At 30.5% G+C, this 15,799-nt stretch overlaps 1 protein-coding gene across 1 annotated transcript; it reads right to left on the reverse strand.

Annotated features, from left to right (window-relative positions):
- Positions 1–6,656: 6,656 nt before the first annotated feature.
- On the reverse strand, positions 6,657–7,912 carry LOC120579604 (BTB/POZ and TAZ domain-containing protein 1). The gene is made up of 3 exons (XM_039832073.1): positions 7,560–7,912; positions 7,167–7,477; positions 6,657–6,879 (listed from the first exon to the last, which is right to left on the reverse strand). Exons 1-3 carry the CDS (start codon positions 7,845–7,847, stop codon positions 6,657–6,659), a joined length of 822 nt encoding a protein of 273 aa, XP_039688007.1. The 5' UTR covers positions 7,848–7,912.
- Positions 7,913–15,799: the final 7,887 nt, after the last annotated feature.

The following is a 15,799-nucleotide window of genomic DNA, read 5'->3' on the forward strand; positions in this document are numbered from 1 at the left end:
TCTACAAATTTTATTTCTCTAAATAAAAATTAACCATGTTATTTAAGAAAAATGTTATTTGAATAACTATTTTATGACAATTTTATTATAATTTTATCTCTCATACTCGCATTGTGTTTTTATTTTCTCTTTATGTTGCTTTGGTTTTTGTGTCAACACTCGTATTTGTTGTATGAAGAAGGCTAGCAACACTGACTTTTGAACACTCTTTCTGGCACTAACTTTTAACTTTTTAATTGGATGAAAGCAATACATGTCCCGCTACTTTGTGTTGGTTTTATTTCTAAAAGAGTGAGTATTAGAGAGTGTCTAAAAGAGACTATTACTAGCACTATGTTTGTATATTTAGGTTGTACCACAAATTGTCAATAATAGTTGTTCAAATAACATTACTCATTGTTACCATTTAATCTATTTCTCTTTTATTTTTTTGTATTTGATTGGTGTGCTCAAATATTCTTCATTTTTACGTAAACAATATGATATCGAGATGGGTATTGACCTATTTATCTTTTGTTTTTTTTTAAATTTCGCGAGAGTATTTATAAAATTTTACAATTTTAGGGTTTTTGCCTATTTATTTGAAAGTACTCCCTCCGTCCCTTAATAAGTGATACAGTTGATCCAATTACGCATACCAATGCGTAATTTTGAGTTTAAATATCTTGAATAATATATTGGAAAAAATTATGAAAATTTGATATTTTGAAAATACTCATCGAGACGAATCTAACGACATCTTATATGATATTATTTATCTTTGTATATTAGTAGAAAAATATGGTCAAAGTAAGTTAGGTCAAAATTGCACATTTTTAAACAGGTCATTTATTGCGGGACGGAGGGAGTATAAAATTGTAATATATGGAGTTTGGGTTTGACCAATTTAGAGCAAATAGTCACTTTGGCCCCTGACTCTGCACCTCGCTGTCACAGAGGTCCTTGATTCAGGATTAAATACAAATAAGTCTCTGACTCTACACTTCCATTATCACTTTAATCCCTGACATTAAAAAAATATGTTAAGGGATGATGTGACGCATATAAGATGTCACAAGAATCAAAGTAAAAGTAGAAAATGGTCACTTTATAGACATTATAGTGAATTGTGAGAACCACAAATTTTGTTCTAGAATGAGGTACGAGCACCATTAATCACAAACACTATAATGTCATAGCATAGCCCGCGGCTCCAACCATAGGCAATAGTACTAGTAGAACAGTTATATGATACTACCAACCAACTACTATCATTATTTATCAGTACTAACTTTGCTTTGGACTATGGTATTGTAAGAGAATTAAATATTTAATGGGATTATTAGGAAGGATAGATTAAGCCACGGTCCTACTTTGGATATGCAGTGGTTGTACCATTAATGAATGTTACCTTTTGCATAATCCACTCTACTTTCTTCTTCTAATCTTTTTCATGCTAACTTCGTGTCCTTCATCATACCTCAGCAAGAAATTGGTTTCTCATTTATTTTGACACTAATTTAGCCAAACATCGCAGGATACGGCTCTTCATTTTAGGAAACTATGGTTGCCAACAAAAATGTGATTTTATTAAACGAAATACAGTTATGAGTAAGACAATAATTTTGTGTGGTCACCTTGCCAGCAGAGATTTTTCCAATTTCCATGACTATTCATTCAACTAATTCACTATCTGACATTTTCATTCCAAAACAAGTAGCATTGGTTAATTTGCTATTTCCCCCGGCCCAAACTATACACGTGATGCAAGAACATTTCATTTTCCACCAAATTAATAGTGCTATTTGTTGTGGGCATGTGGCCCTATGTTGTTCCAGAAAAATAATACAAGCTACTTCTTGTTGCGGCTGCGGCTGCTATCTAGCCTTTGTTTACTTTGGTTTGCATTTCTACTTCGAGTATAATTTGGGTTGTTGCATGCTATTATTTACTAGTGTATATTAGCTCAGCTTTCTATTTCATGAACCTTGATTATACTGCTAAACATTGCTTGTTGCTTGTGCTCTATGTCTTGGTGGGTGTATTCTCTCAATTGGAAAAAAAAACAATTGAGGGAATAATGTGGAAATTAAAATTGATAGATTTGTCGGAGATATTCAAGATTACAACTTTGGAACATCTTTATAGTGGACTATACGTTGAATGACTTTGTTTATGTAGAATAGAAACGATCACAAGAAGGTTGGATTAAACTTAAAAACGATGGTGCACGCAAAGAGAGGGGTCACAACTTCAGTTGTGGCAGTCTTATTCGTGATTCAGATGGTAAATGGATTAAATGTTACACTAAAAAGATTGAAGCTTGTGATGTCTTACATGCTGAGATGTGGGAGTTGTATTTGTGTATAGGAGAAATGTTATTGACAAACTCTCTAACACACTCTCTACCATTGGTCCACATCATCATTATTTTAGAACAATTTGTAGGGTAATCGGTTCTGCAGGTTTAGAAAACACATATTCTTTTATGCAAAATAAATAAATAAATAACTTCTAACGGGTTCTTTGAATTTCTCTCTGCAACTTCCTGCCATCTGCGACTTTGTATTTATCCTTGATTTCTTCCTCTGTCTCAAGCCTTTTGTCAAAATTACGGGAATTAAGAAAGTCGGTAGTAGTATTAAATTTGTATATAATTACTATTGTTTTTACAATTTTATTCTTAAGAGAGAGATGAATAATTAGTTTATGTTTTCAACATAGTATTTATTGTCGATTGAAGAAAAAGATGCAAAATAAATAAAGGTATGTTAGTAAAGAAATAATTAATGTAATTGAAAATATCAAAGAGATCTTAAAAAAAAATTACTTTAGGTTATAAAATTTACTTTTTAATATTTCAATACGTGGAATACACAACTTTTAAGATAAAACTTTCACTTTTAACTTCTTATCACGTGCCCTAAGGACACTTGTCAACATTTCCCTTAAAATAATGGCAAATTCAAAGTTTTTTCTTTTTAAAGGAATGCAAATTCAAGTTATAATTATATTTATTGGGTGATGATTGTTAAGATCCATAAATTCACAAAATAAATGTCACCTAGTTGCCGATTAGTATCAATCGAAAGACCAGAACTCATACTGTACAATTTTAATGTAGTACAAAATATATGCATCCACTCCATTAAAAAAATAAAATAAAATTCGTGTCTTTATTTTTTGGGTTAATTAAGTTTTTGGTCCCTATAAATATCTGCAATTTTGTTTTTAGTTTCTATAAAAATAAATCATACTTTTAGTCCTTACAAAATTTTTGTTGGTGTTTTTAGTCCCTATAAAAATTTCCGTCAGCATTTTTAGTCCCTATAAAAAATTTCCATCAACATTTTTAGTCCCTAAAATGCTTAAGGAAAATGTCATAGGGGCTAAAAAATGTGATTTTATTTTGTATGGACTAAAAACAAAACTGTGAATATTTATTGGTACTAAAAACTTAATTAACCCTTGTTTTTTAAATTCAACACAAACATATTCAAAACGTAGTCGGAGATACGTGAAGGCGTTGTTGAAATTACTACCTCCGTTCCTTTTTAATCGTCACATTTTGACATTTTACACAAACCAAGACAATCAACAATTGATACTACTTTTGATGCAATAAGTTATACTTTTACTATAATGACCTTATTCATTTAATATCTCATTTCATATATTTCTCGCAGCAATAAATAACTAAGGACAATATTGATAAAACAACATTTAATGTTGCATTGAACTTTGAAAATGACAGTTAAATAGAAACAAAAATTTTCTCCAAAAGTGACACTTAAAGAAGAACAGAGGGAGTAATAAACCGGAGACAGTTAGGGAGTAGAGGGGGGGCACTGTGCAAAATGCTTGAGGCATGTTTCAAAGTTCAAACCAGTAGAACCTGTTGCCAATTACATGTTTTAAAGTGTGTTAGAGAGTTTGTATATAGGCAAGTTTTAGCATGGGCAAATTGTCAAATTTCCCCATCTTAGATCAATTTTGTTTTACTTGTAATGAGTTGTACTCCCTATTCTTTTATATTTCAATTTGTACCCCTGACTCAAAATTATAATTTGAACCTAATTAATTTGTTTATTTCTTTATCGGAGGGAGATACAATATTTTTTTAACACTCCTTCTAACCTTTTCCAGCCCCATTCTCAATAAAAAAAAAAAAAACTTAACATAAAAATATAGATCAAATAATGTGACTATCATTTTCATACTTCAGATTTTATTTCCTTAATCTCCTCAAATAAGAAAAGATTTCAATTAAGGTCATCATTAATAATACTAAATTTACCTTGTTTTTGAAATAAAAAACTATAAAAATAAAATCAAGAAGTTCAAGGCAAATTCTACCACATGCCAAAGGAAATGAACAAGTTCAATTATATTCCTGAAAAACACAAGTAATTAAAAAAATTAATTCTAAAATATATCATGTTTACGTCAAACAACAACTCAAATAAATGATATCAATATAAAAATTTATAATAAACAAAGTGAATAGAGAGTTATTAGTTTGAGTTAACCGTTAAAGAAGTTAGTGATTCTGACTTCAAACCGAACGAATGAGGAAATATTAATTTAAATACTAACATTTATCGAGTTTTTCTAAATAATAAAGAAAATAAAATATTGATTTTGATAAAAAAAATAATAATAATTTGGTAATGGAAAGTAAAACAACACTGTTTTAAACATGTTCGAAATTTATACATATATCAAACTTAGATGATTTGTACAATTTCAAATAATGGTACATCAGTTTTTTAAAATTAAAATCCATCCAAGTTTAAGGTAAACATTTAAGAGCAATCTTATCTATTGATCTCTATTAACATTAAATCAATAGCCCTTGTTAAATTGATCAAAGATGGAGAAATATGCCAATTTTCCCATACTAAACGTTGCCTTTGTATATAGCATTTCTCTTGTATAGACATGGTTTGGAGGAGTATTTTGTTCATCTTTTAGTTGAAACTGAATGTAACTCTAAAATATTGATCTTTCTTAAAAAAAAATTTAAAATATTGATCATCGTGATTTCTGACAATTTGAAACACATGTACCTTTAAAGAAATGTAAAGAAATACATTATGAATCATCACTCCTTACAAAATGTAATTCATACCAAATAATGTTTTGACAATTTTATATATGCATTATACATTCTTGCACATATCTATAATATGTTGTAATATATAATAATTATTAAAATATAAGCCAGTTAGACACAAAAGCAATAATGCAGGAAAAAATATAAATCTTTCATTACCAAATAGTATTAAATATATGCGTTAATTTCACATAAATTAGAAGAAAAAAAATTGTGAATTATATATCTTTTAACAATTCTTCATTTCCAAGACTGAATTAAAATTTTATTAACTTTTTCAACAATTGTTTTTTAAGAACTTTAATATATACTCCGTGTGTGTATATATATATATATATATATATATATATATATATAATTAACAGTTATACTTTTCAAACTATTTAATAATTTCTCTCTTTCTTTCAAAAAAAAAAAAATATTTCTCGATAGAAAACATCTGAATGTATAAAAAAATAGTTATTCTTGAATAGAAATCAATACCATGTACTATATTTTTTGTCAAAAAAAATACCATGTACTATATTTATTCACAAATAATTAATGTTCTAAATCAATATTGAATTTATAATTTTCTCTAAAATCCAAATTTTACATATATTATGTATTGTTCCTACCAACTGAGCAAGCTCACGAGAACCTCTAAAATATTAACTTAAAATATAGTGATTGATTCTCGCTAATATTATAATATTCCAATATTTTTTTAATTTATTGTTGTGGTAAATTTAATTATAAATATTAGTGCTCTGTATTTTTTCACATGGTGTGATTTTTTCCATAACTATTTTCACATAATGCTCTATATTATTTTAGGCAACAAAAAAAAATTGGTACAAACTTATTTAGAGAATCTATTCAAACACATCAAAATATTGGAAAATGTTAACTTGTGCTCTTGGGCCACAAGTTTAAAGACTAAACATAGAAATTTTTTCTTGAGAATTGTACATTCATTGTATTAAAAGTTGAAAATTTTATATTTTCAATGCAAAAGTTATCTTTTGCATTGTGTAATAAGGGTACAAGTTAAGATGATCCAAAAATATTTTATTATATGTTAAAATTTGATCTACTTTTGCATTTCTACAATTTTATTTTATTATTTTTACAAATTGAGTCAAACTACAATCCGAGTCCCAACAAACCGTTCCAGGTTTGACACATGTTACCGTAGCAGCTTATTGTTCCAATAAAAAGGTGAAACAATTGACTTTTTTGCAGCTTATTGTTCCAATAAAAAGGTGAAATAATTGACTTTTTTGATTTATTTTGTAAATGGTGTATCTAGTAAGTATATATTTATAACGAAATATATTAATTATTCAATGAATCTAAAAAGTCAAATGTTTTTTATAATAAGGACTAGAGAAAGTATTTAATTAATGTAGTTATTGATTTAAAAATTTAAATATCAATAAAAAAAATATATGATCATTATTTTCTTCTAATGCATTAAATTGATCTTTTCATGATTTTTTACATGTTTGACTTTCAACTAGCTACTAACTCACAAGTCAAAATATTTTCTTCTAATAAGTTCAAACTTATCTCTACATAATTAAATACATCGAAAACAAGCAATTGCATTTGTCCACCAATTAGAAGACTCTCTTAACTCATCTTCCTCTTCCTCTACTCTAGCATTCCGAATTACCTCATCTCTCCTTGTCCTTAGCAATTGTAAGGAAGACATGGCCATGGTTGATGCTACTTTCCCCACTATTAGTTTCCACCTCGTAGCACCTTCCTTGTTCTCTTTCTCAGCTATCAATTGATATTTCCTGTCACATTTCCGTAAATATAGCTTTGTTAACAAAATACCCTAAATGAAAACTAGCAACTACAGGAATTAAGAATCAAATGTTTGGCATGCATGCGTGCTCACGATAATGAAGACAGATGCAATAACAATATAATGTATAAACACTTTATCCAAAATAATAACGATTAATAACAATACTTAGCACAAAAAATGTATAAATAAAATATATGGCAAAGACCAACTGTAATTGTTTTTCCTTTTTCTTATATGAAAAAAATGCATAATTTTATTTATTATTTCGCATACTTGCAAAGAGGAACCTTGCATGCTTCTTGGTTAATGCAGATGCAGGAGTGAAGTCTAAATAATTTCCACATAGACTTACAACTCCTACACCCTCTCTCGAGTCTCCTATCACATGTGGTAAAGTGTTTGATCAACCCCTGCAAAGCTTGACATGTGGAGAATTTAGTACACGGCCTCCCCGTAATCTCCACATCATATGATGCCACGTTGGTGCAACCTTCTGTACATATATGTTTCAAACATTGTACAGCTTCACTTAATTGCACAAACAACTTTTGTTCTTCCCTATGTTTCTCTCCTCTCTTCTTCCTCTGTTTCACCCAATCACCAACTTATTAAAAAAATATAAATAAATCATAATTACTGAATTTTAATAAAATGATTATTATTTACCGATTCTTGTTCTTTGTTGAGACGGATAAGGTCAACTTCGAGACAAGGGTCATGTTTATGCAATAATTTCCACCCCTCTGTTTCTTTCACCGCTTCAAAATTATTGGTAACTAACTTGACACACTTGAAGTAGAGATTTGGTGCATCACAAAGCTTAGCCAAGTGCAACACGTCCACCACATTCCCTGTGGTCATGAATTGGATCAAGTCAACAGTGCACCTTTGCTTTAATTTGGGCATTGAAAAGACGTGCGAGAGTACGAGGAGGTGTATTCCGTAATTTTTCATATTCTCCCTACTGCACCTGCATAGTCCCAATCAATTCTTAGGGTCACCGTTGTCTTTTTTTCTCAAGTGGGTAAGTGGGAAAAAAGTATAATACTATTCTCTTTGTTCTAAATATGACAGAAATTTGATGTATTTAGACCAAAATATTTGTTGATTCAATTTTCTTTTCTATATAAAAATGAGTAGTTATTTAATTTCACTATTACTGACCTGGAGGTGTAGATGAAATGTACAAAGGCGATGACGGCATTGGTTGGAACACCACATATTTTAATGTTACTTTTGGACGTTACCATTTCTTTTAGAACTGGGGACGCTGAAGCCTTTGAGATCAATTTTAAAACGAAAAAATCATAATTAATTAATTGACGATAAAAAAATATAGTGATTGAAAATGAATGGAGACATGAAGGAAAATAGAAGAGTACCAGAACGGCTGTGTGCACTGGAAAGGGTATTATGGCATTGGGAGTATGGATATAAATGTAAGTTTTGGGGGAAAAGCGGGTGGGGGAGACAGTGGGAGAAAATAGAGCAGCCATTGGTTGAGTTGAGAGTGAGAAAGAGGTGTCAGTGTTGGAAATGAGTGACATGGATGACAATTATTTATAAGAGTAGTGATATTTGAAGATATCTATTTGAAACAACTTTTGATACAATCTCTTTTTTCTCTCTTTTCATTGGTCAAAAATAATGGAGAGAGAAAAATAAAGAGAGGGAGAATAAGAATATAACGTGAGTATGTGAGAGAAAGTTATCAAAAAGTTGTTACAAAGTGGTTGTACAAATATCATTTCTCTATTTATACATGGATGATGAAGTATGGAACACGTGAAAAGTATACGATGAATGCATGTTAAATCCATTTGTCCCAAACTTGATTCTCAAATGTATCTCAACCATCTGATCTAAATCAATTGTTGAGATCGTTCAAAATTAATGTAATAGTTGTGTGATTTAAACCGTATGATGTGAAATTAATGATTTCAATTCATTATTACGTGTAACCCCACGGAACTTCTCCTATAGACAAATTGTGTCTCCCAAAGAGAATTGTAGAAGTGGACATACTTAAAGTCTCTTTTTATTTATATTACTTTATCCGTTTCAAAATAATTTTTATCATATGTTTATCAATGTAGCATATATCTTGTTGACTTTTTTTATGCCTCGCTTATAGATAGTTAAAGATAATTTTGACCAACAAATTATTAATATTAATTTAACGTTTAAAATGAAAAAAAGTCAAAAAAACGGATACATAAAAGAAAACGGAGGGCTTATCTAAGACACGTTTTGTATGTAGGTGCGCACACAGTTCATGAAACAAATCATTATATTACTTTTTCATGATGACGTTTCAAACCATGGTACTCATGCGCTACATCCCAATATTTAAATACTTTTAGTTGACTTTAATTTTATAATCAGATCGTCGTATAAAGAATAAGAGAGATTTATCAATTAATACTTTTAGAAACTTCATGCACCTATGCAATCTCATTCCCTGATGTGATCCTTGTTATAAGTTCATATATGAAGTATCGCATTGTATTTATCGGAATCATGGTGGCTCAGTGTAATTTTGAAGAGAAAAAAAATTGACAACTAAAAGGGAATGAAAGAAGTATTTAAGGAATGGGCAATACTTAGGTGCCATAGTTTTTTGGTGTTATTGGTGACATAGGTTCATTTTAGAGATAACACTAAACTTACCTCTAAAAAGACTAATGGGTCAATAGATATCATCAGTTTTGTGTTAATGTTTTTGTTTAGTTTACTGTCTGAATGTAACTATTAGTTTAATGCTGCAAGCCTAAAATATCAGACCCAATCATCCAATGGGTCATCAAATATCAAGGTTAAAAAAAAAATAAGACAAAAAGGCTCGTATGATAAGTCAAGACAAGGTCCATCGAGGTAAGCATCAAGATAGGACACATGGCTTGATAAAGGAACCAACCTCCTAAACGACCTTGTTAGCAATGCCATCTCAAGTGATGTGTAAGACAGGATAACGACCTCAACAACATATATAATAAGAGCCACCTTGTATATAAACATAGGACCTACACACTCTGCTGCCTCAAAGCGTGACCAACATTTGCATATCTACCTATTCGTTCCTAACTACACAGGCTTCACCCAAACCGGATTGTACTTCCATCTACCTCGGGTTCCGTTACACTGACCATATCCTCATATTATCTTATATGCCCCAGTCGTTAGTACTTATAAGGGACTCACTTAAACCGATATATGTTCTCGCATATATGGGGTGTTAGTTACTCCTATATTCACAAGCTTGATTAAACGTAAGGAGAGAATACAACAATCATGATAAGTGCCAAAATTATGTTAATTTTCATAACACTTGTTAACTTGTTTTTGAATGTAATATTTATGCAAGTAAGTTACTATTACCTAGTTTCCATCACATTTAGTAGGTTTCTAATTTGATTTTCAAAGCAACAAAGAATCTGAGTACAAGTCAATTCATTGGGAGAGCCACGACAAATTTGATGCGAGAAAAGTCAGAAAAGTTCAAGTTTTTATGGGCTAGAATATTTTCTAGGCAAGTAGGAGTGAGCTGAAAGCGAGGAGTTCCAGGGAGGAAGCAAGAGCATATTAACTAACGAGCAACATTTCACCTAGCAAAGACTGGTTGACATTTTCCTCCATCTGAAGAAACCTGGATTCGTTGATCGAGCAAGAAATCATCAAATGAAACTGCACTAATTTTCTGTCACTTATAAATAGACTTGTAAATAAGAATTATTTATCATTGTACACATACCTAAGCTCCCTTTAGAGGGAGAAACATAAGGAGAAGTTGTTCTTCACCATTGGAAGCCATTTGGAGCTTGGATTCAAGCTTTTAGATGTTCTTCCTTCTCCAATCTTCATATTTGTATTAGTTACTTTATCAGGAATATGTTTTGTTAGATAGGAACACAATGTAATACTCTTGATCGAGTGATTATATATAATCTGTTATTCTTATGTCTTTGGTTTTTAATTATGTTCTTAATGCTTTTTCTGACGTGTAATTTGAAAATAAATTTTTTATTTAGAAAGTGCAAGACATCAACTTTTCATCTAAGGAATTTGAATTAAATCACGTGTATATACTAATGCTTAGACATATGGTTAGGTTTGCATTTACATACACTGCTAGGTCATATGTCATTGAATCAATTGAATATTTTTCTTGGCAGCAAAAGCCAAACGATACAATATGGATTTTATGTCATTTTCCAGATATAGAAACATACAATGAGGGACATGTAGATATATAATTGAATCATAAAAAGTATATAATTGGCCAAGAGGATACATTGAATGAATAAATGACGATATCTGATCTCAACACAAGTTTTTACCCGTATTTAGAACTATTTTCATAAATTGTTTCTAAAGTAACATTTTACAACCATTGATTTAGAACAGTGAAAAAATTGAACGGTCAAAGTTATGTCACAATCTTTGTAGGTTCAATATTTATTTTTGATAAAAAAAAATCAGAAAGCTCAAAGTTATATCGCAACCTTTGTAGGTCTAAGATTTTTTTTTTTTTTTTTTTTTTTTTTTATAAAAAAAACCAGCATACTTACTGGTGTGTTTTTGGGGAACACTTTATGTGATTTAGGGGCAAGCATCAACATGATGACAATTGAAATATTTGAAAAGATCGAAGGACTAGAGATGGTACCAGCTGAAAAGCTAGTGAGGGTAGCTGATAGAGCTGAAGAAGAATCAGAGAGAGTAGTGTTTAATGTGCAGGCTGCTCAGGACCGTCCCTGTGAAATTGGAGGCCCGACTCTCTTAATAAAAATAGGCCCCTAAAATATACAATTTAAAAAAATAAAAAAAAACTTATCATGTTTTATTTTATTCTATTTTATTAAAGAATAATTGTAATGTTTGTTGTTAAAACTTTTCGATTTATACAACAAGTACATGCCAAAAATTACATGTAATCTAAGAATAAGTAATATTATACTTTTACTTGTAAGTAAGTAATTAGAAGTAGAAGAAGAAGAAGAAAATATTGATGAAATATAGACCTCAAAGAAAACAAAGAAGTTATGATATAGGATGAAGTCATGTGGTTAACGTATGTTGATCTAAGTGGAATCAAGCTGATGGAGTATCATGTAGGAGAAGAGGAACCTCCTCCAAAGAGGTTCAAGTTCTGAAAACAACACTCATACATATTCATCAGGCTTGGGGCGCTAAACACGCGCGGAATAGGAGGCAACCTATTTCGTCAAGCTAATGACTCAAAAGTAGCGTTGAATAGGAGGCAGCCTATTGACCGTCGGGACTCAGATGTTAAAGAAGCGCTGAATGGGAGGCAACCCATTATATTTATTTTTTGCTAAGCTGAGATGATCTAACTAATTAATTTCTTTTCTTTTTCTATTGCTTATCTTTCAAGTATTATCTAATAAAATTTTATTTCTTTTGCATTACATTTACAACCTTTCCTTTTATGCTTAAATTTGTTTTAGTCTTAGGTATTCATTGCTAGTTTATCCATACATTCAAGAGCACAATTTCCTTCTTCCGCCAAATGAGGTAGATTTTTGGGACTTGCTAATAAATGTACTTATAAGATCACCATCTCTTTTCTGAATAGCATAACCGGTGAGATTCAGAGCCAAATATTTCCATATCCATTCTAGGTTGTTAGATACTTAAAAACTTCCAATTTATATCATGAGTGTTCCATATGAATGCTATTTTTGCTTGAATTTGCGGTCATTCTTTACGGACGATTGATTAGGTTATTATACACACATGACAATTTTTTTGGGACCTTGAACCTTTCAAGCCACCCTTTTATATTCTTATTATCCTTTGTGAAACCACTTTGAGCCTCCAGACGAAAATTTTCTTTCTTTATTAGTGACGAATCATGTCACAGTCCTCTACACTTTAAATGCACTCTGTTCGATTTCACTTGGAGTTAGATAGGTATTATTATGATTGCACATGCTTTGACACTAAGTAGCAACATTATAATGTTTGAGGCGGGGTAACAGTAGAATAAATTTGTCACAAAAGAAAAAAAATAGATAAAAATCAAGAGCCAAAAAAATGGTCTCTTAAAAAAAAAAGTTTAAGTCAAAAATAAAAAGACAAATAGTTCTACTGTTTTATCCATCTTGTTTGAATCAAGGAAGAAAGGATGATAGTGTATTAATGTTTAGTAGGAATCCCTAGGTTAGTGAACTAACTCTAAGTTCTTTTGCTACCCTACTTTCCCAAAATATATCCCCCCTTGACCTAAGCCAAGTTATAACCCTCAATGTCCTCTAAGTGTTTAAATAATCTGATTTTGACTGTCTGTTTAGAATTGTTTCAAATTTATAGCAAGGTACATTCATGTGATGTCTGGAGTGGGCAAATGTCGTGACCTATCTTACTAGCTTTAGCAGATACATACATGTATCATGGAAAAGAGTATGACTGAGAATATATGTTACTTTTACCAAGCCAGACCCGCTTGAATGTACTGTGGTAAGTTAGTTGTTGCTCTACTGTAAATGCGATGAATGATGTCCCAAGCACAACTCCCAGAAATATATGTTTTTCCTGAAAAATGCAAAGAATAAAATGCTTTTCTTTCGTTACTTGAGGACAAGCAACAATTTAAGCTTGAGGCTGTGATGACAGGTCATTTTACGTTATTCTTAGCATATTTTTCAGTCATTTTCAGTAGGTTTTAGCAGCAAAAAGGAGGAGTATTATAACGATTGCCTATGATTTTGGGACTTTTGTAATATTTTCTATATTTTGAGTCTGTAATTCTAGTTTTCCCAAAACACAACAATTTTAAGGGGGTTTTTGAAGTAATTCACGAAAAAATCATGCAAATCGGCAAATCAATAACATATGAAGAATTGTCAAGACTGTGGGAAGACCAAGAATGAAGAGTCAAGAGGCCTCAGGAGACTTTACAGTGGGAGGAATTCTGTTCCCAAGTTCCGAGACAAGTTATTTGAAGACGAAGACCTAAAAACAACGAAAATCGGAAAAACCGGGCCAAGGAAGTAAAACCATTCCCATTGAGCACATGCCATGCGACTTGGGCATGTCAAAGCTTAACCATGCGCCTTGGGATGCCGATCTCATCAATCTCATGAATATTTAGTTTTAAAAAAATACCATTAAAATAGATTGGATGTTGAATTGTGGTACACGATGTGTTAAGTTTAGATTCAAAAGGTTTATGTTTAAAAAAATATGCTAACTAATGCTTGATTCAAGTGAAGGATAAACATTCTTCAAAAAAAAAAAAAGTGAAGGATAAACATAAAAAAAATTAACCATGAAATAATTCTTTGGTATGATAATATAGTACATGACATCTCATTGAGAAGAAGATGAGTCTCTTTTAGGAAACAAGATCATTTTTAGGAAAGAAAAATATTGAATGTCCACATTATGATTTTATTGAATAGAATATGGCCTTTGGATTAAGAGTAGTGAACGTTTGAGATTTGGTGTCAACCGATCCTAACTCATATATATAACTTGCTAAAATACTTCAACGTAAAAATTAGTAGGTGTGTTCTAGCAAATCCAAAACTTAAAACATTGAGGTTTGTAAACAAAAAAATGAAAATAAAACATAAAGGTAAAAAAATCTGAATAAACTAATCTATATATATATATATATATATATATATATATATATATATATATATATATATATATATATATATATATATATATATATGGATTTTCTAGAACACACCCACTAGTTTTTATGTGGAGTGTTTTAGCAAGTTGTAATACCTTGAGGTGTATGTTGTTATAACACATATTTTTAAAAATAAGTGGGTGTATGTTAGCAACTCCTATAGACGTTTGTAGAATACACCCACTTATTTTTTAGAAGGAGTATTTTAGCAAACGATAACTAAAAAAATGGTTAAATACACTCTAAGGTGTAGTTTGCTAAAACATTCATACATAAAAACTAATGTTCTAGCAAATCTTTTAAGTTTTTATCATACTTTAATAATTTCTAGTATATGTTTATTTACTTCTAAAGGTATTGCGATCAACTTTTGAGAATACAAGAATGTTAAAAATCATCAAATGAGAGCATTACCTTTTATGTGGTCATGCCACAATAACCATTAAATCATAAAAAAAAGATTGGACTTCATTATATCATATATATCTTAAGAGTTGTTTGATGGACAATAATTAGATAATTATATCATATCATATCTCAATCTAATGTGATTATACAATATAATATGATAAGTTAATACTGGAATTTATCGTGTCCTACCTTTGTAGTTATAATTCTCATCTTAAATATGATTTGAGTTGGAAACCAACATGGCAAGATAAGAAAATGAATTACTGAAATTTGATAGTTAAGATAATAATTCAAATATTGATATGATAGTAATAGTGAAGGATATAATTCATATTCCACCTTGTTTCTTAATAAGCTAGTTCAAAGATCGGTTTGTGTCAGTGTACAATTTTTGTTTAAGGTTGAAGGGGAAGTATGAAGTTGTGGTGATTTTGATGGAGGGAGGAAGTTCAATAACAAAAGGCCCAGCTATGCTTGGAGAAGCATACACTATGCAAAATGGGTGATTACTGAAGGATCAAGGATGCCTAGTTATATTTTTTTAAACGATCGCTAAAAGTTGGAAAGTAAGGAGGATTTTGGAGAAGCATACTATTAGTTTCAACCAATTTTTTTAAAAGATCACATATTTGTTTTTTACGATCAAGCATCCCTAATCTAGTTGGGCAAAACTCACTTAGATAAAACTTTACAAATATAATCAGTTTCACTTTATTAAAACTAGAGAATAATGAGGTCCTCACGTCGATAGCGAGAGCAATATATTGCTGAAAGTATAGAAGAGTGATATAAAAAGAAAAAACTTTCTCAAAACAAAAGGAAAAAAAAG

This window comes from Medicago truncatula, chromosome 3, assembly GCF_003473485.1.
Source record: "Medicago truncatula cultivar Jemalong A17 chromosome 3, MtrunA17r5.0-ANR, whole genome shotgun sequence".
NCBI classification, from domain to species: domain Eukaryota; kingdom Viridiplantae; phylum Streptophyta; class Magnoliopsida; order Fabales; family Fabaceae; genus Medicago; species Medicago truncatula.

Bases quoted from the DNA above. Each gene is read 5' to 3' on its own strand.
- LOC120579604 (XM_039832073.1), bottom strand. From the start codon at position 7,847: ATGAAAAATTACGGAATACACCTCCTCGTACTCTCGCACGTCTTTTCA. The intron at 7,478-7,559 runs GTAAATAATAAT...TGGGTGAAACAG, and splicing joins TCAACAAAGAACAAGAATCG to AGGAAGAAGAGAGGAGAGAA. The intron at 6,880-7,166 runs GTATGCGAAATA...GAAATGTGACAG, and splicing joins TGCAAGGTTCCTCTTTGCAA to GAAATATCAATTGATAGCTG.